The 22,673-nt window shown below is 44.3% G+C and overlaps 1 protein-coding gene across 8 annotated transcripts in view; it reads right to left on the minus strand.

Moving 5' to 3' along the window:
- The window catches only part of Mapkap1 (MAPK associated protein 1), a 246,942-nt gene that overhangs the window by 72,804 nt on the left and 151,465 nt on the right, over positions 1 to 22,673 (minus strand). For 7 of the 8 annotated variants that reach the window (XM_029559663.1, XM_029559662.1, XM_008824842.2 and 4 more), the window contains one exon: positions 163 to 270. The exons of the other annotated variant lie outside the window; for it this stretch is intronic. In XM_029559663.1, coding sequence (XP_029415523.1) covers positions 163 to 270 — 108 coding nt within the window. The remainder of the gene's footprint in view (positions 1 to 162; positions 271 to 22,673) is intronic. 8 annotated transcript variants of the gene reach the window in all.

Below are 22,673 nucleotides of genomic sequence, written 5' to 3' on the forward strand. Positions count from 1 at the left end.
ACTCTGCTGTGGGACACGCGTCTAACACGAAGGCTGTGGTCTGTTTTGGAAAATGGTCACTTTCAATCTGCTTAGGGGAGCTAGGCCAGCAAGTGTTCCCAAACACATCGCTTCTAAGCATGTTTGCAACAAAGAGGGCATGGAGCGAGTCAGCCAACATACTGTTCTCGCGGACCAGGCAGAACTCCCACGCGTTCTGGCTCTCCAGCGTGCTCTCCAAGTCCACAGCGACGTTGGGCTCGCTCTGCTTCTCCAGGCGGTATTGAGGGCCTGGAAGATCAAAGGGGCAGGAGGAGGGGAGGAAGTCTGAAATGGTGAATGTAACACTCAGAAATTACCACATACTGGGGAGAGCTGATGTTAACACCTGTCTAGAGGGTGCAACTATAAAAGATGGCAGAGAGCTGTTTTTTCTACCTGTTCTCTCAGTTCTGTCCAAACCAGATAAAAGGGGAAGGGAAATGTCCTTTGAGTCAGACTGAACTGCAGTCACATGTGATGGGCCCATTGTCTGACAAAAGCAGTTACCCTTCCCTCTGGCCTGTTTCTTAATGTGCAGTGTGGGAACCCTTATACCAAAAGGATTACGGTGAAGATCGAGATGACATGGACAGAACACTGACTTAGGAATGTACCTGTGCCACATGAGGCACCACTACTAATGTGCTTACTGATAATCACCACTGCATAATAATTCGCCACAATCAGGATCTACTATCATAGGTCACAAATTAAAACCACCACCATCACGAAAGCTACAGAAATAGCTATCAGGTTCTGGGTCTTGGAAATGGAGAGACAGCAGCTGCTGGCTACTCATGTTTTTACTGACATTTATGAAAATAGCAAAGACACAGCACAGGTGCCCTGTGACTGGCAGCCAAAAGTCTAAATATCCTCCTCACATACAAGGTTCTCAAAGATCTTAAGACACTGGAGCATTTTATAAATTTATTTATGATTTCTTTGTCAACCCAAATGACAATGTTTTCTCAGATAACACCTAGTGGCTCACTGGTCAGACTCAAGGCTGTGCCTAGGATTTGATGATGGTTATTGAAAAGATGAGAGTTACAGGAATCTTTCTTATTATTTTGCCTCCAAAAGGTGTGTTTGGTCAGACAAAAGGTGTGAGGGCTGAGGAAAGTAGTAAGGCAGTGTGGGTTCCTGGCAGAGGCAGTTTTTCAGACACGTTTCTGCAGCTGTTGTCAACTTGTTGACAACTCCTGTCTAGCACTTCTCCTTATCAGTCTAAGGCATTCTGCTCATTTCCAGCAGCTCTTCCCTAATATGCCCCATGCTCATCTGTGGCATTGCAGAAATTCATCTCATGGTTTTTGATCTTTTCTCTGGCATGTCGTCAGCACTTCTGCCAGAGTTCTTACATACATTCAGTTCTTTTTAGACTACTGAAGAAAATACATGTTCAGAAGCCTATATAATTCTTTGAAACTCTAATGTCCTATATTTAGATAAAGAAAGTACTGTGTTTCTAGGCTGAGCATGTAGAGTTCAGTATAGCGTGCTTGCCTAGCATATGCAAAACCAGATTACCATCTTTAGCACCCTCCAGACAGCGTACTGTTTCAATATTACATATACTAAAATTCTCATTTTATTTATTTATTTATTTATTTATTTATTTATTTATTTATTTATTAGACCAGGCTGGCCTCGAACTCACAAAGATCTGCCTGCCTCTGCCTCCCAAGTGCTGGGATTAAAGGCATGTGCCACCACACCTGGCTTAAAATTCTGATTTTAAAAAAGTATGGAAATGTAGGTAGTTCTTAAAGTCCCTGCTACCTATCCCATGTCAGTGCCAATCTGTCAGTTAATAGGCACATTTGTTGTTGGTCATCAGATGTAGGCACATTCATTACAGGTAACAGAAAAATCTCACTCAGCAGGGGGTCTCTTCAGCCCATTAGGGGAAAGGAGCTAGCTCTGAACCTCTGATTTTAAAAAAGTATGGAAATGTAGGTAGTTCTTAAAGTCCCTGCTACCTATCCCATGTCAGTGCCAATCTGTCAGTTAATAGGCACATTTGTTGTTGGTCATCAGATGTAGGCACATTCATTACAGGTAACAGAAAAATCTCACTCAGCAGGGGGTCTCTTCAGCCCATTAGGGGAAAGGAGCTAGCTCTGAACCTGGAAAGCCCCTTGTTGAGACCCTGGCCTGGTAAGCCACCTCTGAGTCCCTCCATTCTCCATAATCCCAGCAGCACAATTTGTCTGAGACACTGCCATCCACTTCTATAAATTTAAGGTGGAGTCTGGGTACCAAGCTTGGTCATGATACAGTCAGCCCTCTGTATCCACCTCTGTGTATTCAACCAGCTGCAGACTGGAAATACCTGGGAAAAGTTGTGTCTGTATTATATAGACTATACGTCACATTCATTACCTACAGTTAGTAACTACCTGCATAGCGCTTGTACTCTATAAGCTATAAGTGACCTAGAGATTAAAGTATTTGGAAGGATGTATGTAGGGTTTTAGAAATACTGCACCATTTCATAAAAGGTGCATGAACACCCACAGATTCTGTATCCCTGGAAGCCTTGAAGCCAATCCTCCCTCTTCCCTAGACACTGATACCTGCATTTTGATAACAATCAAATTTGGGGAACTTAGATTTGATAATGGGGGGAGGGACAACTAAATAAAAATATTGTGGAATATCATAGACATTAAAAGTAATCCTATAAACATATTTGTTATAAAAATGTTTGTAATAGCGTGCTATTTTATATAAAAAAGCAAATGAAAGCACAATTTTTACAGGATAATCACAACCGTAAAAACGTAAAAGTGCAGGGGTTAGGAAAGCTATTTCTAGCACGTGAACAGTGGTCACAATAGAACAGTGCGATTGTGAGTGCCTTTATTTTTCCTTTGTGTTTTTCTGTATTTTTCAGATTTCCATATAATAAAAGGCTGCCTTTATAACTTAAAATATTGTATACACCACAAATTCTCCAATTTTGTACTATGTCATTTTTTTCTGAGAATACTGTAATTACCATTGTGGCACCTCCAAGGGGGTCTTTTCATATTAAATAATGTAATAGAAATCAGCCATGATATTTATGCAGTTTCATCTTGTCACCCTATTCCTGGCATGGACACTCCAAGACCCTACATAGGTGCTGGACTGTATGCCCGGCCTCCCCTTTCCTGACCACAGGACAGAGGTCCGGCTGCAGCAGGGGAACCTCAGGCTGGTTTCCTTTGCACATTTTTTTCATTTGCAGTCCTTGCAAGTTCCTAGGAAATGTCAATGAGGGAGACAGGGGAGTCGGGGTCCCTTTTCCCAGAAACATAACTCCAGAGTGGTCAGGTTCCTTATCCTTGAAGCATAACTCTGGGGGAGTGGGAGGTCCTTATCCCTGAAGCATAACTCTGGGGAGTGGGAGGTCCTTATCCCTGAAGTATAACTCCTGGGGAGTCAGGGTCCTTATCCCTGAAACGTAACTCCGACTCTGCTCAAGTGCTGCTCCTGCTCCTGTACAGGTCTTCCTAATAGAATCAGCTTGTCTCCTCAAGAAGCTCTCATTTCTACTACCTGCTCATCACATGCCAAATGTACTGTGTGTTCCCCGAGTCCTCCCAGCAGCCTGGAGAAGCAGATCTCAGCATCCCATTTCACAGATTGGGATCCCATGAAGAAACCTGCCCAAGATCACAAAGGTAAGGCACAGGAAGGAGGAAATAAAATTTCAAGGGGCTTTTGGTGTTATCATGGATGAGTTTTGAACCTTTCTTCCTCTTGCAAACTATAAATTACTGGCTAATTATAAAGAGGTATAGCTTATACCATAAATATAGATTTTTGTAGATTTGTTGATCCATCTGGGTTCTTAATCACTTAACTTGTAGTTTATATAAATTCAAAATGAAAATGATCTGAAATAATTTAACGAATCTCACACACCCTAAACATTCAACCTATGACTGGCCATGTTAGTACAAGCTTCCTGATAAAATCTCCTTATCATTTGATTCATCCAAGATCTTTCCACTTAAAAAAAAAAGTGAGTGAGTGAGTGAGTGAGAGAGAGAGAGAGAGAGAGAGAGAGATTGCACGTGTGTCATGGCCCATGTGTGGAAGCCACAGGACAACGTGCAGTCCTTTCTTTCTACCATATGGATCAAACTCAGGTTTATAAGACTTGGTGGCAAGCACCTTTACCCACTGAGCCACCTCACCCACCTACCTTTTAAAAAAATTTTATTTTTATTTTATGTGTATGAGTGTATTGCCTGCATGTATGTGAGTACACCCATGTTGTGCAATGCTGCGGAGGTCAGAAGAGGGCTTCAGATTCCCGTGGAACTGGAGTTAAGGACGGTTCATAGCTGCCATGTGGGTGCTGGGAATCGAGGCCAGGTCTTCTGTAAGAGCAGTCAGTGCTCTTAACTGCTGAGCCACCACCATCTTTCTTTACGAATATTCCTATCTATGCTCAGTTTTGTCAGGAACTGACACTCCACTCTGGGCTGATTTCTGCTCTGGATCCTTCCTACTGTTCCCTAAAAGGTAAAGAAGAACTTGGAAATCCATTTCTGAACTTGGTGCGGGACTGATGAGTCTTGACTTTGGGGAAGGGAGGGTTGTTACTCTGAACACGTGATTCAACACTGAAGTCCAAGAAAACTGCCTTTTACAAATCCACATTTTTCTTTCTTAATTCTTGCTGGGGGATTAGGCAGGTCTCATAGAGACTCTTTCACACAAGCTCCCCCAGAAAAAGGCCAGATCAATAATATTGGTGTAATGAGAATATTCCAGACCCAAGTGAGAAGCTAAACAGCTTAGGCTGGGCTCAACTGCCTTGGTCCAGATCCTGGCTGAGCAATTTGGCTTAAGACTTTACCAGCTTAAGCTTGCTGGTTTCTTCATCTGTAATACGGGATGATAATAGCAGCTACCTCAGAGGACTGACTGAGGAGTCCATGGGCTAAGAGCACTGTTTGCACAATGTCTGACATACTGACTATGGTGGTTTGAATGAGAAATGTCCCCCACAGGCTCATGTAATTGAACACTTGGTCGCTAGTTAGTGGTGCTGTTTGGGGAGGCTATGGAACTTGTAGGACATAGAGACACAGGAGGTGGGCTTTGAGAATTTATAGCCTCACCCGACTTCCAGCTCACTCTGTTCCTCACTCCTGCCACCCATCCTTCCCTGCCATTATGGACATCTAGCCCCCGGAACCATAAACCAAAATAAACTTCCTTCGTCAAGTTGCTCTAGTCTTGGTGTTTTATCACAACAGAGAAGCAAACTAGAGCATCAACAAGGCTACTTCAGGTCTGCCACCATCCTCAGACACTGCAGCAAGACTGAGGAGCCACAACTCAATCACCTGCCCAGGGCTGCCTGCACCAGGGACTGAGTCAGGCCTGTCCTACAGACCCTCTTATTTATCCTTCAGATACTACAGGAAGCAAAGAAGCAGGAATTCATTTAGCAGAGGAAGATACTAGCACTCACAGAGTTAACCAGCCCCATGTCCCTGGGGAGTGGTAGGACTAGGATTCATAATGGCGAGGCCCAGGCCTGTGCTCCATAAGCCATGATGACCCACAGTGCCTTGCTCCACCAAATTCTCAGTAGATGGCTGTTGCTGATAATCTAGATTAGCGTAATATCTACACACTGCATATCAAACTACAGTCTCCATCCACTACATTTTTAGAGTGCTGGTATGGAAGGAAAAGAGAACAGCAGCCAAAATGTCATGTCAAAGAGACAAGCTGTGAGGTCAGATTCTACAAGTACGTTTTGGCCAAAGACATGACTGTATGGGATAGAGAAGGCTCCCTCACACCAGCAGGAAGTGCTTCTCAAGGCAATATTCATCCTTTGGAGAAAGACTTTAAAATGTCATGCTGTGCATGAAGCCACATACCCTTGTAACAGAGCAGATGGAAGGCTCTGGGAAACAGAGATTCTGCAGCAACAGGAACCTGCTTGGGCATCCCCATGATATATTTTCTGCAGCAATGCCAGGTCACTGAATGGTCTAGAACAAAATACTTCCCTGGCACTTTGAGAAAGTTCCACACTATAATATTTGGGCAGGATCTTTATGGGATTTTGTAAACCTGAGGCAAAAATTTCAGCACATAAGTTTCAAAGGAAGTCTGTAGAATCTGTTAGCTTGTAGACACATGCTCAGTACGGCTTCCTTGATCCCTTTAAACCCCTGACTGAAACACGAAGGGTTTTTAGCATGTAATCCCTTAACAGCTGAGAGCCAGCTGAAGTTAAAACCCAATGGGAAGCAAGAGCCTGTCCAAGTCTGAAGACAGGGAGGCCACCCTTGGCCTCTCTCTGAAGACCTGTGGGAGGAACTTCCTTCCGATCTTCACACTGTGGAAAGCTGGTCTTCCCCAGAGCAACCAGCTGCTTTTGTATCATTAGATAGCTAAGCATAAATCTGTCACTTACTAGCACCATGTCTCTTTCCCCTTTGCATTAGGAAGTTTGACACTCAATGTGTTCCCAAACTGTGGAGACCAGGGCACACAGCTCCTCCCCGGGACACCTTGCCAACTTTTTCTTCCTTTTCCTTTCATGCAATTTACTGGTGATATATTTTTAACTGAGTATAAGATATGCAATTCAAATGCTTTTTGGATAGAGGCATGATATAAATGAAGTAACTGATCCCTGCTACTGAGCATGAGAAGAAAGCTGAGACTGGGCTTCTGTGAGGGAAAGGATAAAGGTAAAGGCTCATGGCTACACCCTCATGTCAACCATTTCCCATTTGCCAACTTAAAGAGCTTCTTGTGGTCAGAAAAAGCTAAGCGTGAGCAAGTTAAAAGGGAAGGCTGGGCTGGAGCAGAAAAGCCCTGGAGTTTGTACCCTGACAGGGCGCAACACTGGTAGCTGACAGAATTTTTCTCAGAAGGCAGCTGTGAGGATGAAATGAGACCATCTAAGGTAATCAAGGCATATAGTTGCTATTGTTAATGCAGGCAGAACTAGAAACAGGACAGGTCCCTAGCCCATGGGTCACTACAGGCGAACACATCATGGATAGGCACATGGTGGCAAGAAATGCTGGTACCAACATGGATGTGCACACTCACGTGTGACCAAGATGGTTGCTGGAGAGGGTGCACTGCTCTTTACACAAGCTTGCTTTGAAGCTACAGGCAGCATTTACAATTAGAGACTTGCTCAGCAACCAGGACTCTACGGTTTCCTGGTCTCTCAGGTCCTACAGAAACAAACCATGATAGCATAGCTATCAAAGGATATGTACTGTGACCATCCATTGGTCCATCTAACATCTTCTGAGCATCCATCCATAATGTGCCAGGCTCAGAGATGAGAGGAATAATCAACAAACCATGCTCTCCAGGAGGCTGGGGGAGGCAGTGAGACACTTCAGCAGATGAGTTCTAGAAGAGCAATCTGTATTCTGACCAAGGTAGAGACAAGGTCAACTCAGGTCACCCCTCTTCTCTGTGGTGCAAACATCTGATCTGGGCCTTGAAGGAGGACTGGGAGCCTGGGACAAAGGTGAGGAAGTACACTCCTCAGGGGTACTAAAGAGCCCATGTAGGCTCTGGGAGATTCAGTTTGTAAGAGGCCCAGGCAGTTTGGAGTTGCATGGGGAGCTTGGGCAGGACAGCTTGGCCTAGACTGAGGGCCAAAATTTGGACTTTTTCTTTTTCTTTCTTTCTTTTTTCTTTTGTCTTTTTGAGACAGGGTCTCCACATAGCCCCAGCTGTCCTGGAACTCACTATGTAGACTAGGCTGGCCTCGAACTCACAAAGATCTGCCTGCCTCTGCCTCCCAAGTGCTGGGATTAAAGGCGTGCGCCACCTCGCGCGGCCTGGACTTTTTCGTACAGCAACAGATGCTGCCAGAGTCAAGAGATGACACACTCAGCTTTCTGCTTTGGTGAGATTCTTCTGGTGGTATTCACAATGGGCTAGAGTTGGCTGGTGGGAGGACATCCAACTGGAGGAAACCATGCCAAGCCTGTGCGTTTGGCTGAACCCTGGAAACTGCACAGAGCCAGAGCCATCACTGACAAGCTGATGTGTCTACATCAGAGGGCAGACCCAGCACTACCTATTCCAAAGTGTGTGCATTTAGTGTCAGTTTCCCTGCTTATAGCTCTTCCCCTGGATTTTTTTTTTTTTTTAAAGACAGAGTCTCACTGTGTTGCTCTGGCTGCTCTGGAACTCAATCTGTACATCAGGCTTGCCCTGAACTCAGAGAGATCCATCTGCCTCTGCTGAGATCAAACACATGCACCACCACATTCCTGCTCTGCTCGCGAATCTTTTTTTTTCTTTTTGCTTGATTTTAATATATTAAGCACTGGTTTGTAAGCAAGTAAAAACAACAACAACAACAACAACAAAAAAAACCACTGAAGCTTATGGCCTGCTGAGGCTCTGACTGGAAAATGTGGGATTTAAATGATACAGAAGGAACAAGGGACCTGATGATAAGGCCACACTTCAGCCTCTTTGGAGCCAATACACAATTTGTGCCCAGTGAAACAGCTGAAAATAATCAAATTAAACACAATTCCTATTACAAAAGAAGAGAGACCAGAGTTGTTCCAATAAACCAATTTTCCTGCCTAGTTAAACTGCAGAAGCTTCAGGAAAGGTTTTGAAAGCATGACCCATCAGTTCTAATTTTTAAAACTTGTCCTTTCAGTCAAGACTAGAAAAAGGCCCATTCCAACTTTTATCTTTACTACAAAATGCCGTTATCTAGGCCTGATGTCAGGAGCTCTATCTCTCTTTCTGCTGACAAGCAGAGAGGAGAAAGATAAGATTGGAAACGAATCTCACTTCTCTGAGTAAATAAATAATCAATACTCATCTAAATGTAAATGAGAAGGAGCCCCCTCTGATAACAGCATTCTTATCAGAGAGCCAATTTTCTCCAGACATTTGGCCTCAACCAAATCACCATCATTCAGCCCTAGCCTAATGGCAAAAAATCGTAACTAAATTGAACCGATCACCAGAGATCAACTAAGTTCGGCCCTGGCCACTTCAGGTTCAAATGTTTGGGAATGCAATTTTGCCCCCATTAACTTTCAATAGCAATGAAGAACAGACTGGTCAAGGGGCCAGTGTGTGCAATAAACAAACCTCAGCCAGGGGGCCAGCCTGGGTAAGAAGGGGAGTGGGCATAAGTAAACACCACTGCAAGAATGGACACAAACCCCAAAACTGGGAAGGGAAGGCCAACCCTGTGCGGTGGGACACACATTCTTTCTTCTCTGAGGCTGCCTCAACTGACAATGAGGGTGATGGTAACAATTAAAGCTTATTAAAACAAATGTAAATAAAGATGCGAAAAAGTGACTGCAGCTAAAAATAACCAGATTCTAATGATCAATTTCCTCCAAGTAATTTGTCTCAGACTTACATCTGACCCAATAGTGCTGCACTGACCTGATTTTACTGAAAGACGACGCCGTCTACAAGACAAATCACTTTCAAACCACTGCACTGGGGTTTCCATTTCTTTGCTGCAAGACTCAATTCACTGCTGATGAGAGTATTGGGGAAATTATGACCATTATTGATAGGACAGCAAAACCACTTTTACACAGTAGTCTTCAAGTCGACAGAAAGCTCACACTAGATCATTAATGAACGCGTCAGTTAGAATCAGAAATTAAAGACAAAGGATGGGCAAGGCCTAGTTTTAGAGTACATTCAGGACAGATACATACAGGAGCCTCTCTGGAGGGTAAGAGAGCCTATCCAAGAGTGGAAGAGAGGCTGCTCTGCACAGATGGGAAGCAGATGCCCTCTAGCTGCCCCAGAGTTCCAAGAGTAATGGCTCTTGATAGTCTCAGCACCCATCTTTACCAGCTGAAGGAAATCACTTCTGCTGTTTTCCAGGTTTACTTTTATGGTGAGTGTCTAAACCTTAAAGGGAGAGAGGGCAGTGTGGTGGTTATTAGAATGTGGGTTTCAGACCAGAAAGACTAGAGTTAAAAGCTTGGCTCCTACCTGATACTGGGTAAAGCAAGCTGATCTAGACTGGCATGCAATAAATGAAGATTATGTGTAACACAATGCCTACCACAGAACAGACCATCAATAAATGTCAGTTAGCATGTTGCTGGGTAAATCTGACAAAATTATCAACTTGTCCTTTTTTTTTTGGTGTTTTTGAGACAGGGTCTCCCTGTAGCCCCAGCTGTCCTGGAACTCACTATGTAGACTAGGCTAGCCTTGAACTCAGAGATCCTGCCTGCCTCTGCCTCCCAAGTGCTGGGACTAAAGGTGTGCGCCACCATGCCCGGCTCAACTTGTCCTTTTTGAAAACAAGTCAAGTATTGCTTTATTTCCAGGGCATAACACCAACTGTGACTGACACTGGGGACTTTCCTGTCCTTAACTAAGCACTTCATATGCATGCATCAGCTGTCTGAATTCTTAAACTATAAGGCTCGGCCTATTATAATCTCTATTACTGTAGAGGAAATAAACTCTGGGAGTGGTGAGACCAAGTGTGTCTGATCACAGCCTGTGGCTCTAACTACTTTCCTAGGTTACAGCCCATGAAGAGCACATCAGTTTTGATCTTTGGGGTAAAAAACAATCATAGGACTGAGATGATTTAACAGCTCAGAAAGGAATAAAGCTGTTGGGTGGGCCTAGGCATCAGGGAAGGTAGCTGGTCTTCAGGGGGTCAAAGCAGCCCGGCAGTAGGCACTGAACATGAATACCAGCTGCTAGCCCTGATTTTTTTTTCTAGGGGGAGGTTTTCTGCATTAAATGATTTACAGAGTTACTGCCTCAATCCACAGTTCTGAAAGTGTGATTTCTTTAGGGTTTAACTATACCCATTTCTAGTCTTGTTACAACTTTTTTATTGTGATAGAAAACATTTACTGGAAATATGTTACTGCTATTACCAGGTCATAAAATAAAAAGAAAAATAGTTTATGTATTGCCATCATTTCCAATCATCAATCAGAGAGTGCCAAGTTGAGGGAAGAAAAGGGCGTGCAGCCCAGATCTCCTCCTTTGTGTAGGAGAAAATGCAGGAGCACCATAATTCTTCAGAACAAATTTCTTCTTGAACACTAGCCGCAGGGCTGGGCTCACAGAGAAGAGCACACCTTTGCAGTGTCCTCTCAGCAGCCTCAGCTGAATTCTCCTAATAGTTGAGAGCTCTTTCTTCCCACCTTCCTGGGACCCTGCTTCCTAACACACCGAGAAGGCCAGCACAGGGCATTTCTGTATATTTGCTACCTCCCTCACTACTGGGGCACCCCTTGAAGATGGGGCCAGGAGGCTTTAAAAATAAACCCTCATCTCTGTATTCCCAGGGTCCCATCACAGCACAGGCTTTGTTGGTGTTTAGTAAGTTTTGTTAAATAGGATGGCTTTAACAGGGTGGCATTTAAAACCCAACAATTCAACATCTACTTCTATTGGGCTATATTGAGAATATTGAGAACTATCAGTCCAAATATACAATGGAACATGTTTAAAGATGTTAACCACTAAACTGTTTTTTTGTTTTTTTGTCTTTTTGAGACAGGGTCTCCCTATAGCCCCAGCTGACCTGGAACTCGCTATGTAGACCAGGCTGGCCTCGAACTCACAGAGATCCGCCTGCCTCTGCCTCCCGAATGCTGGGGTTAAAGGAGTGTGCCACCATGCCCGACCTAAACTGTTTTTAATGCTGCAATTGCATATATCTTAAATGTTACCAGTAGGAAACCATTACATTATGGTATATCTGTACAATGGGACATTACATAGCTAATACAAAAATAAAGATAAGTTAACAAGACAAAGGAAGTGTTCTGTAACACATCAGCAAATTTTAAAATAATACCCAGGTGTGGTGGTATTCATTATAATCCCAGTCCCTGGGAGGTTAGGACAGGAGATCTTGAGTTTGAGGCTAGCCTGGGCTGTACAACTTGTTTCCAAAAAAAGTAGCCAAACAGGGGTGTGTGTACCTCATGACAGAGTAATATGTGGTATGTGTGAGGCCCTGGGTTCAATCCCTAGTACTAACAGATGAATAAACAAACAGTAGCAAGACATACAGAACATGTAGGACATAAGCTAATCAAGTTATGCTCCAATAACATACATGCTTTTATGTGCATACATGTGGAGCACAATGCTATATACCAGCACATACAATGTGCAAGGACATGAGCTCTGTTAACTAGCTCCTTTGGGGTGTGGGATGAGATGGCAGCAAAGAAGGCAGTTTTTGGTTTTCACTTTACAGATTTTGATGGTTGGGTTTTGACAGTAGACATATATGGATATTATATGCCAGTTAAAATCTAATTTTAAAAATGAGGGTCAACAGTTTTAGAGCTTTTCCAGCTAGACCAGACTAAGGCTGGTGGCTACAGGAGCTTCCTCTCAAATGACATGGGCTCAGTAGTTGCTGGAGACACACTCAGCTATTGGGAAGACAAAAACTAAAACAGGAGAGCACCTGTCCAAGGATTGTTGGGGTACAGAGGCAAGTCACAGGGTGAAGCAGAGAGACTTTTGGAGTTGCTCAAAGAGCTGGGCTGCAGAGGTAAGGAGGCCTGAAGCATCTAAGGTCAGGCTGCTGACACCCACAGGGCATTCACACAGAGGGCATGACTACAGACCCAGGGTGGATCAGACTTCCCTTCTGAAGCTCCATCAGGCTGGCAACTCTGCCCTCCATGTTATCCTACAAGATTCTACACGGTGCTTCAGAAGTAAAAGGGAAATGTGTTGGGAGTCCATCCTTACAATTGTGTATAGGGAAAGGTCTGCACTCTATCCCCGCTCTGGGTTTGCTATGGTGAGTTGTCTAGGGAGTACTATGCAAATTACTGAGGCCAGCACATTTTCAAAAGTATGGCTAAATGTCTGAAAGCCAGACTGCTTGGGCTTGAATTCTCAGCTCTACCACTTACCAGTCATGTAACCCAAGACAAGTTACTCAACTTTTCTACACCTTAGTTTCTAGTCAGTAAAAGGAATAATAGCACCTACCTCTTAGGATTGTTTCAAGAAATGAACACTATCCTCAATAGAAGGATGCCTAACCCACAGTTTAAAATGCCTCCAGACACCGGGGCTTCTGCTTTTGAAGGAGGAGGGGTTTCTATCACTCCAGCAGTACCCAGAGCCTCTGGAGGCCTATCACAGCCACCTCATCCCTCCCCTTTACTGATGTGGTAATCCAGAAATAGACCTTTGGGCTTCTCTTCCTAGTGGTCCCTCTAGTCTGGGACAGTTCTAATCACTTCACCTCTCCAAGTGTTCTCCTTCAGAAGTCAAAGCTGTCTAGATGCCATTGCCTCTGGACCCCCAGGGCAGTCGAAATAAACCATCTCTTGCTCTGGGTCCAAATTAGAGGTGGAGAGCCCTTCTCAGCACCTCTGCATTCCTAGACAATCTCAGCACACAGGTGTGTTCAGAACTGGCTGCTTTGCCTGGTTACCCGCCTGACCACCTCTTCCTCCAAAGCAGAGCTTGTCTTCCATCTCCATTTGCTTCCAAATCACTGTCTGGAGGCTTCTAATGGTGCCCCAACTCTGACTGGTCTGCCAAGTATTCAAGGATTCAATATGGGTCAGAAAAAGAAGGCAAGGAAAACCCCAAATTCCAAAACACTGAGGGGACTAGAAGCCCCCTACCACCATAGGCAAAGAGCATGCCAGAAGGGGCTAAGGCTTCACTAGCACGAGGAGTGCTGGCGGCCTACATCTTATCGCTACCCAGGCAGTGAATGTACTTCTTGTTGGAGAAAAGAGGCCTGAGAATACAATGTTGTTTTCTTCCTTCAAATTCAGATATCACTTGTTAGAGGCTGGAAACCTTTAACACTGTCCCTAAGCATCTAATTTTTTCAATCCAATCTGTTTCTCTTAACTTGAGTTGCTGTGACATAACCAAATTTTACATATACTTATCTGTTGCTCTGTAAAGAAATACAGATGGTTTTTGTGGAAATAAATAGTCATTTATTTTAAACAATTGTAAAATAGTTTATGGAAACCAGTGGGATAATGCATTCAAATAAATGCCAAAACTGGTTGATGGGGAGCCAGGGTACTAAATCACACTGCTGAGGAATTCAGCTGTGGGGAACAGATAGTAAATTCAGAGTGACAGAATTTCCCGTGATGGCAAAGGTTTCTGACATCCAGTCCAGTACTCAAAAACCACAGCAGTTCAAACCCATTTTCCTTAACACAGCGTTGACAGCCAGTGAAATTAGTGAATTTAGTCACAAACACCTAAGGACAAAAACAAAAGAAACAAACAAAAAGCAGACTACATCTGTCTGCAGCCTTTTCTGAGCTACATAAAAGCAGTGACTCCGACCAGAGTCAGTGGGGAGCAAGAGCAAGGCCAACTGTTTTCAATCACTAGACTGTGTTATGATTTCCTGGAATTTGAAGACTTCCCTTCCAATCTGCTGAGGCCAGAGACTGGTTAAGGTTATAGCACATCTCTAACTTCAGTCTCCTGCTCTGGAAAATGAGGGCAACGGTTACATGGACCTGACAGGTATCAGTCACAGTGTTCCGTTAAGAGCTCAGTGCAAGGAGCTATCTGCACCCAAATTCTTCAGACAAGGCAGCTGGCCACTGGCCACAGGGTCTCCAGAGACTCCTACCAGCTACCCTGGGAAGAGCTACTGGCAACGGATAGCCTGTGCCATTGTGAGAAAAGAAAACTCCAAATACTTTTTAGCTTTTTGCTGCATAGGACAATCCAACTTTAAACATTTGGCTCCTCACTTCTCAAACACACTTTTTCATTGTGATGCTGGTCCGATGCTGACGATGGATACTTGCAGGGAATTAACTTAGATGTTCTTCACACATTTGCAGTGCCCCAAACTAGACACTGTAGATGTGAAGAAAAGGCTGACCTTGGGTCTAGGGACTCCATGGTGCACATGGGACTCACGAGTTTGGAATACTTCTTACTCAGCCTTCCTCCTGTGGCTGACATTCAATTAGCTCCTCAGCTCTGCAGATTCCAGCCACTAGCCAAGTCTCCCTAACACAGCTTATCATTATCATTCAGCGGTGTAATGGTTTCTTTCCCCCCTACAGCAATCCATTCCTCACCCAATTGTCAGAGGGTGCTCTCTAGAGGCAGCTATGAAGGTTACCTCTTACATACTTAAGACCTTTCACAATTAACTCTTGGCCTGCCAATTTGGTACAAGCTCCTCATCCTGCTCTCAGAGTCTTCCATCCATTCTCCTTTGTTGTTCTGAGTGCTCTAGGAACCACCAGACTAGTTTTTCCAACACTCAGTGCAGATACTTTATGGTTTTCTCCTCGGAGTCCCTGCGGCTTCCTTCACCTACACCACCTGTCCTCCATGCATCTTTCTGGCCAAGTTTGATTTTACCATTTAAAATTATTCGTTTCTAGAGACTAGGCATGACAGTGTACACCTTTGATCCCAGCACTTGGGAGGCAGAGGCAGGCAGATCTCTGTGAGATCGAGGCCAGCATAGTAAGTTCCAGGGCAGCAGGGGCTACAGAGAGACCCTGTCTCAACCCCCCTCCAATTCATTTCTAGCTTTTATCTGTTCTAATGCCAGAGAATAAAAGGCTAACTATATGGATTTCATGGGGAAAATGTTATAGTAAACTGGTCATGATGGCGCAAGCCTTTAACCCCAGCACTTGGGAGGCAGATCTCTGTCAGTTCAAGGCCAGTCTGATCTATATAGAGAGTTCCAGATCAGCTGGGGCTACAGGGACACCCTGCCTCAAAAAGATTTAAAAAAAAAAAAATGTTATAGTATACACTGGCCCCTGAGGAGCATTTCTAAAGGCATTTTTTTCTAGAGGTGATTTTTGACAATAAGGTTTTTGTTTACATGTTGTGTTTGTGGCTCAACCCTGTATTAGCATGTAGCTCTCTGTGTGGCTGCCCCTGGTTGCTGAATATTATCTGTTTTTTTGGTCCTTGATACCAGGATATGCAGTTCTCTGCTTGGGAAGGGGAAGAGCCATCAAACATCAACCCCACCTAGTAGCATCTTCCTTCTACAACCATGTACCGGCTGGGGCTTGTTTTGAGTCAGGACACAAGCATTCCAGTTACTTTTTGTATTGCCAAGATCCTGACCAGCTCTTCCCAACAGCCAGATGGGCTCTGGCCTCAATACCTTCTACTAGATTGGGAGAACCTTAATGCCAGGGTGCAAATCCCAGCTCCACCAATCTTTAAGACCTTGGGAAAATGCTTAAGTACTTTCGGCATGATTTTCTTGTCTCTGATGGTTTTTAACTCATATGGTTATTGTGTAGATTAAATGAGGTAATAATACGCACAAAGCACTCAGCCTGTCTAGCTCCCAGTGCTCGGTGAAAAGCAATTGTTTAGTTTCACATGCTTTGCTATGTTCTTCTCTCAGGTTATCAAACAGGTAAAAAGCTGCATTATATATCCTTTTTTTATTTTAAGCCAATTGTGACATTACTAAGAAGTTAAAATATGCTTCTCCCTGTGCTATAAACAAAACAAAAAGGTTAGTGCGATGGAGAATGGGAGACAGGGACCATGGCTGCTAGCCATCTTCCTTTCTGGGAGCTTTCTTCCTGGTTTCATCTATTACAGAAGAGCTGGCTGCCCTGTTGGCTTTGCATTTGCCTTGCTAATAACAGTAAATCCAGCAGTTTCCACTGCAGTTCCTATCTCCTCCAGTTGACTCCCAGGCCAATCAGCATCTCCTCTCAGCTGATGTCAGATGTTTCCTGGGAAGTCCTGCTGGAAAGAAAATTTATGACTTAAGCTCCCCTGCTGTGTTTTAACCCTTTTGCTTATCCCACCCAGATGCAGGGTGCCCTGGAAAAATGCCGGGTCCAGCCTCACATGCACTCCATGTTCTCACTGCAGCTCTGACAAGGGGCCTCATACTTGGAGATGCTCAAGCGAGCAATGGATAGAGAGGCACATGTTCTGGGTTGCACCTAATAGGAACTAAATACCAGCCAGGTTCCTTAGCTAGAGTGTCCACTGAACTAAGTTTCAAAGCGGTTACAATTGTAAAAACCGACAGACAAACCAACAGTGGTACAGCACAGAACCGTGACTGGGACTGGGTCTCAGCTGAAACTGAAAGGAGAGGCCAGGATTACGGGTGTACCAAGCAGCACAGTGGGGGTCTGCTGGGTGTGGGAAGTTTTCTGTGGACATCAACTTAATTCTCACAGCAGTGCTATGAAGAAGATAATATTAATACTTTCTCATATATATGAAGGAAAGGTCAAACAGGCTGAGAAACTCTTGAAAGAGCTAGAAGTAAAACGGCAAGAGGGGAGACAGGGAAGCTCTTCCAGAACCTACCTTATCTGCCATACTTAAGAACCAACCGGCAGCATGTTATGTAGCTGGGACTGTGTTTTACTGATGAGATGGCTAAGGCAAAGAAGGCTCTCGGGGTAGGCAGGCCTGACCAAGGTCACCCAGCAGCTAGTGGTAAGGCCAGCTTTATGCCGACAGAGAACTGGCCCTACAACAGCCACCTTTGGTACACAGCAAGGCTGCAGAGGAGAAGGCAGCCCTGCAGAAATAGAGTGGCACTCCGCAACCTCTTCAACAACGAATGGCTGCCTGTTGAGGCTTCGGCTCCCTGGCAAAGGCAATGGTGTGGCTCTTTGTAGGAGAGGGTTTCATTACAGGGTTTTCCTTCTAAGCATGTTCAAGAATTTTGGGATATCTATGTTCTAGCTCAACGGGCTTTCTATGACCTCTCCTCTACTTCCCCACAAAAGTTTCATGACATACTAAGCCAGATCAGTAAACTAATTTTTGTCCCAGTTTAAAAGAAAAGTAAGTCCGAATGTACATGTGACAGCTGTTTGGGACTCCAATGTTATGGAAAAGCAGCTAGTTTCATTTATATTAGCGGTATTAGTCATTCTTAGAATGGGACTGAGGATTCAGCTAATAAATAGCCTGTGCTTTAATCTACGGAAAATACAGGTCACAGAGATGAAATGTTGGCTGAATCACCACATGATGGTTCTACTCATGTAACATTTGTTCTCACGGAGTTTGGAAATGTTTATGATGGGAAGCAACTATTTAATGATCTCACAGAAATCTGACATCTAACCCAATGAAATGGACGGTAGCTTTCAGAAGTTTCCAAATAAAGAAAGTCCACATTGGGGGGCCCAGTGGGAGGAGTGTTCTAAACTGTAGAATTTGAAAGTAAGATGTTTCCCCTACAAATTAAAAAATATTATTGCTTTCATCAAAGTATCACATACAATTTAGAAGTAAATAATACCCAAGTCCTAGGGTAAACCACAGTGATCTCTGGCCCTTCAGAGTCCCTCCTCCTAGGCAATTCATTTGAGCTTTTAGGCTGTTTCTTCTGGTATTATTTTCTATTAGTATTTTAAAAAATATTTTATTATGTTTTAATTTTATGTGTATGAGTGTATTGCCTTGCATGTATGTGAGTGCATCTGTGTCATGCAATGCTTACAGAGGTCCAAAGAGGGCGTTGAATTCCCCTGGAACTGGAGTTATGGATGGTTGCTAGTTGCCATGTGGGTGCTGGGAATCAAACCTGGGTCCTCTGTAAGAGCAGTCACCTTTCCAGTCCCCTATTAGTATTTTTATTTGGTGACTTAAAAAAGTATTGCCGAACATGGTAGCATACACCTTTAGTTTTGGCACTGGGGCAGCAAAGGCAGGCAGATGAAATTGAGGCGTCCGGATCTACAAAGTGAATTCCAGGTCAACTGGGGTGACAAGGAGACCCTGTCTCAAAAAGTCCAAAAAGAAAAAAAAAGATCATCATCCAGAGCAGACAGAGTATATGAAGTTCTACTGCAGAGGAGGGCAGAACAGGTTGCGTTCCTCTCACCTCCTCCTTTGCAGAGCTGATCTGCTGAATTTTTCTTCTGACATGGTGCACATATAGCTCCCTCCTGCTGGCCATCTCTGCCTCAAATGTCTGTCTATGGTCTGCTCCTCTGGCTCCTGAGAGGCTACATCATTATGGGACCTGGAGGGTAACACTGATTTCAAGGGATGTGGACCACCTTTCAATTATAAGATATATAAGTGTCCACTTGATGATTTAATTCTCTGAGTTTGGCTTTCCACAATAAAAATGCAATGAATTGCGCGTACCTTTAATCCCAGCACTTGGGAGGCAGAGGCAGGTAGATCTCTGTGAGTTCAAGGCCAGCCTGGTCTACTGGTCTACACAGTAAGTTCCAGGACAGCTAGGGCTACAGGGAGACCCTGTCTCAAAAAAAAAAAAAAAAAGGAATGAATTGCTCCTAAGCAAAAACACAGTGGCCTGGACCACCAGTGAAGAGGCTACGGGCCAAGGGTTGTTTTTAATAAAAAACAAGTTTCTTTTATAAAATGTGTCAGTCACCAGCTCCGGGCCAGAAGTGGTGCTGGCAAACCAAAACGAATCTGTACCTACCCACAAAGAACTTTCATTTTAGACAACTGAAGCTCAACATTCCTCCCCCAGAGGAAAAGGAGCCTCAGTCTTGTCTTTAGCAAGGTACACAACAACATATGGCAAGATCAGCGTATTGCTGATGACAGGCCCAGGCCTCTGCTGCAGGGCCAAGCTGCTGACAGTGTTCTATCCAACAGCTGCCAGGGCCAGGACAGAGCCTGTCCACTCTTCTGGTCACTGTTGATCCAGGTGGAGTGGCTAGCTGCTTAGGAGGTTGCCTAGTTGCTGCTGCCCAGCCCACTTCTCCCTATATTGGGAATGGTGTTGGTGAGCAAGACAAGAGCCTCGTGGAAACAAGAGAAAAGGACCAAGTATGTGCCTGATCCTGGAGACAAGAGGCTCCCTTCAGCAGGGGACTCAAAAATCTGGGGACTCAAGGAAGTTCTTTCTGTTAGAACAAGGAAGGGTTCACGAAGGCCGTAAGCAGCAGTCACTGTTACTGTGCTTTGTGTTCTACCTTTTACCCCGTTTCCCCACCAGAATGTGAGCTGAGAACAGGCACTACCACCCCCCGCCCCGACTGCCTGGAACACAGCACTGAATGTTAGTTTGCTTTTGACACCCATTGCTTGAGAGTTGTGCGTGACTCCTAGGTTCTTAAATTTCAAATCATGCCTCACCTTAATTCAGACAGTTCTGCTATTAAATGTAGTAGGGGAAACCCCAGCAAGCTCAAGTTTTGCTATGATCTGGTATTTCTGTGACTCAGTGGTAATAAGCTCTGGGAGGAGACTCTCTGAAGAGTCCCAATAGACCACCTTGAATTTTCCACATGATGCGAGCTTTAACCATATCTTGCCAATTTTCTATGTGAAAAATTGGTTTAGGGACATAGTGGCATCCAAACCTCACTGACTGTCACCCTGTAATCAGTAGCTAGCAAGCCAGAGAGATGGGCAAGGATGTCTCTCTCCCCTCCCAGACCAGACCTGCCTCCTGTGCTAGCCCAGTGTTGCTGGCCCAGTCTTCAGCCATCTTTGTTTCAACATTATTGTCACAATAAGGCAGAAAACAAAAATCCTTCAGTGACTAGCTAATCCCCCCTACCTTCTCCCCTCCCCTGCCCTCCCTCCTACTCCTCCTCCTCCTCATTTGGAAAAGGGTCTCATGTAGCTCAGGCTGGCCTTGAACTGATTCTCTTGCCTCTAACTTCCTAAGTGCTAGGATCACAACTCCTTAATGCACTTGCAGTGATTACTGGTATGCAACAGAAAGTTTCATTATTTGCAACTGGCTAAAAAGGAAAAACTGTTTATATAAGGTTATTGATACAGTTACCAAAAAGCTGCCTTCTAAATTGCTTATGAGGGAAAATGGCTCTCCCATGTTTGGCGTCTGCATGCAGTGGGATAACAGTGAGGGAGCATGGCTGGTCTTAAAGAAGTCTGCTGGGGTGGGCTAACTCCTGTCAAGCAGTGGTTTTCATGCAAAATAGCTAAACTCAGTCTTGGCAGAGGAAGAGCTTTCCTTCAGCAGCCAACAGGATCAATGCAGGACTGGCCTGCCTCGAGAAAGGGGCTTTGGCTTGTGCTAGAGGGGGACTCTTCCTAGAGAGATGTGAAGGGTAGACACAGCACTCCTGGCCCCTCTGCATTTAACTACAGTCATTCTCTCCAATGTCATATATTTGTGTCAGGACATTTCTTCTAAATGTTTTCTGAGAAGCAGCAACAGGCTCTGGGAGGTGCTAAACTGCTAATACAGAAGCTTACAAAAGCTACTTGTAAATAAGTTTGTTATAGGCAATTATACTCTGCTGACTGTATCTCTAGAATCTTTGGCAATGGAAATTGCTGATATAAGCACCCTGGGATTATTAATTTACTTTCTCTCTATGGCAGGGGTATTCTTGTTAGTAAAACATCGGCTAACTATGAATCTAGTTTTCTTCTGTTCAAAGTAAAGGGTACTTCCAGCAGATACAAATTCAAACAGAATTCAAGGGCTCATTCTGTCACAGAGGTTTAAGTTTTTCATAGACTCAACATACTGGGAGAAAAAAAAAAGGAACAGACAAGCCATATGAGTGGAAAGGAGAGAACTCAAATCCCCTAGAGAAGGCCAGATCTTACAGTGTGCTTGACCTGGTGGTGACAGAGATGACAGCAGTGATGGCCACTAAACACTTACAATGGACTAAGTATCTTATATGCACCCACCCAAAACAGCGATTCCTCAGCCCTGGTATTGTCACCCTTGCTTTCAAACGACAGCTAAGGTTGGCAGGGATTAATGACTTGCCTCATTTCACAGCTTGTGAAAGGTGTGGCTGGGCTGAGGACTTGGGCTGATTTGGTTCCAAAGTCCAGCACTGCCACTAGAATGAAGCAGGTGATCTTTCCAGAGGAATGCACCTGCCTCCACTGAGCAGTAGGTCCTGAAATGTCCCAGTCAGGAGGAAGTGCCATGTAATGGTAAGCAGGATAACTGGGGACAGGTGTATTTGAGTCCCAAGACCTTCCCTTACTACTACATGACCATGCAAAGTCCTGAGGCCTCTCTCAGCTTTAGTTATCTCCTTTTAAAATGAAAACAATCATCACAAACAGTTGTTTCAAGGACTAAAATGTAATGGGAAAAAAGTGCTCACTGTAACAATTATACACACACACACACACACACACACACACACACACACACACATATATGTGAGAGAGAGAGAGAGAGAGAGGCGACTGAGAGAGAGACAGAGAGATGCCACAACGATATTGACTTGTCATCTCAGAAAACCATATTAATACTAGCAGGGTGAATTATGTTATTTTTAATTTCTGTGAGTCCTTTCTTATTTTATTTGCATACACACATGTGGTGTATCGTGTGTGTGCATGTGCAGTATATGGTGTGTACATGTATGTAGCATATGGTGTATACGTGTGTGTTGTGTATGGTATATGTATGTGGTACATGTACACGTAAGTGTGGGGGCGCACATGATGCAAAGCATCTTCCTCTATCACTCTCTGCCCTACTGGCTTGAACCAGAAGCTGTTTTGGCTAGCCTGGCTAACCATCGAGCTCTCAGGATCTGCCTGTCTCCACTTCCAATGCTGGGGCTACAGGCATGTGCAGCTTTCTACATGGGTGGTTGGGATCTGCACTCAGGCTCTCACACTTGCAGCCAAATGCTCTTACCCACATGTTGTTTCTCCACTCCTTTCTTTTCTAT

The sequence above is a fragment of the Nannospalax galili genome, unplaced genomic scaffold (assembly GCF_000622305.1).
Source record: "Nannospalax galili isolate Female #2095 unplaced genomic scaffold, S.galili_v1.0 scaffold290, whole genome shotgun sequence".
Classification (NCBI taxonomy): Eukaryota; Metazoa; Chordata; class Mammalia; order Rodentia; family Spalacidae; genus Nannospalax; species Nannospalax galili.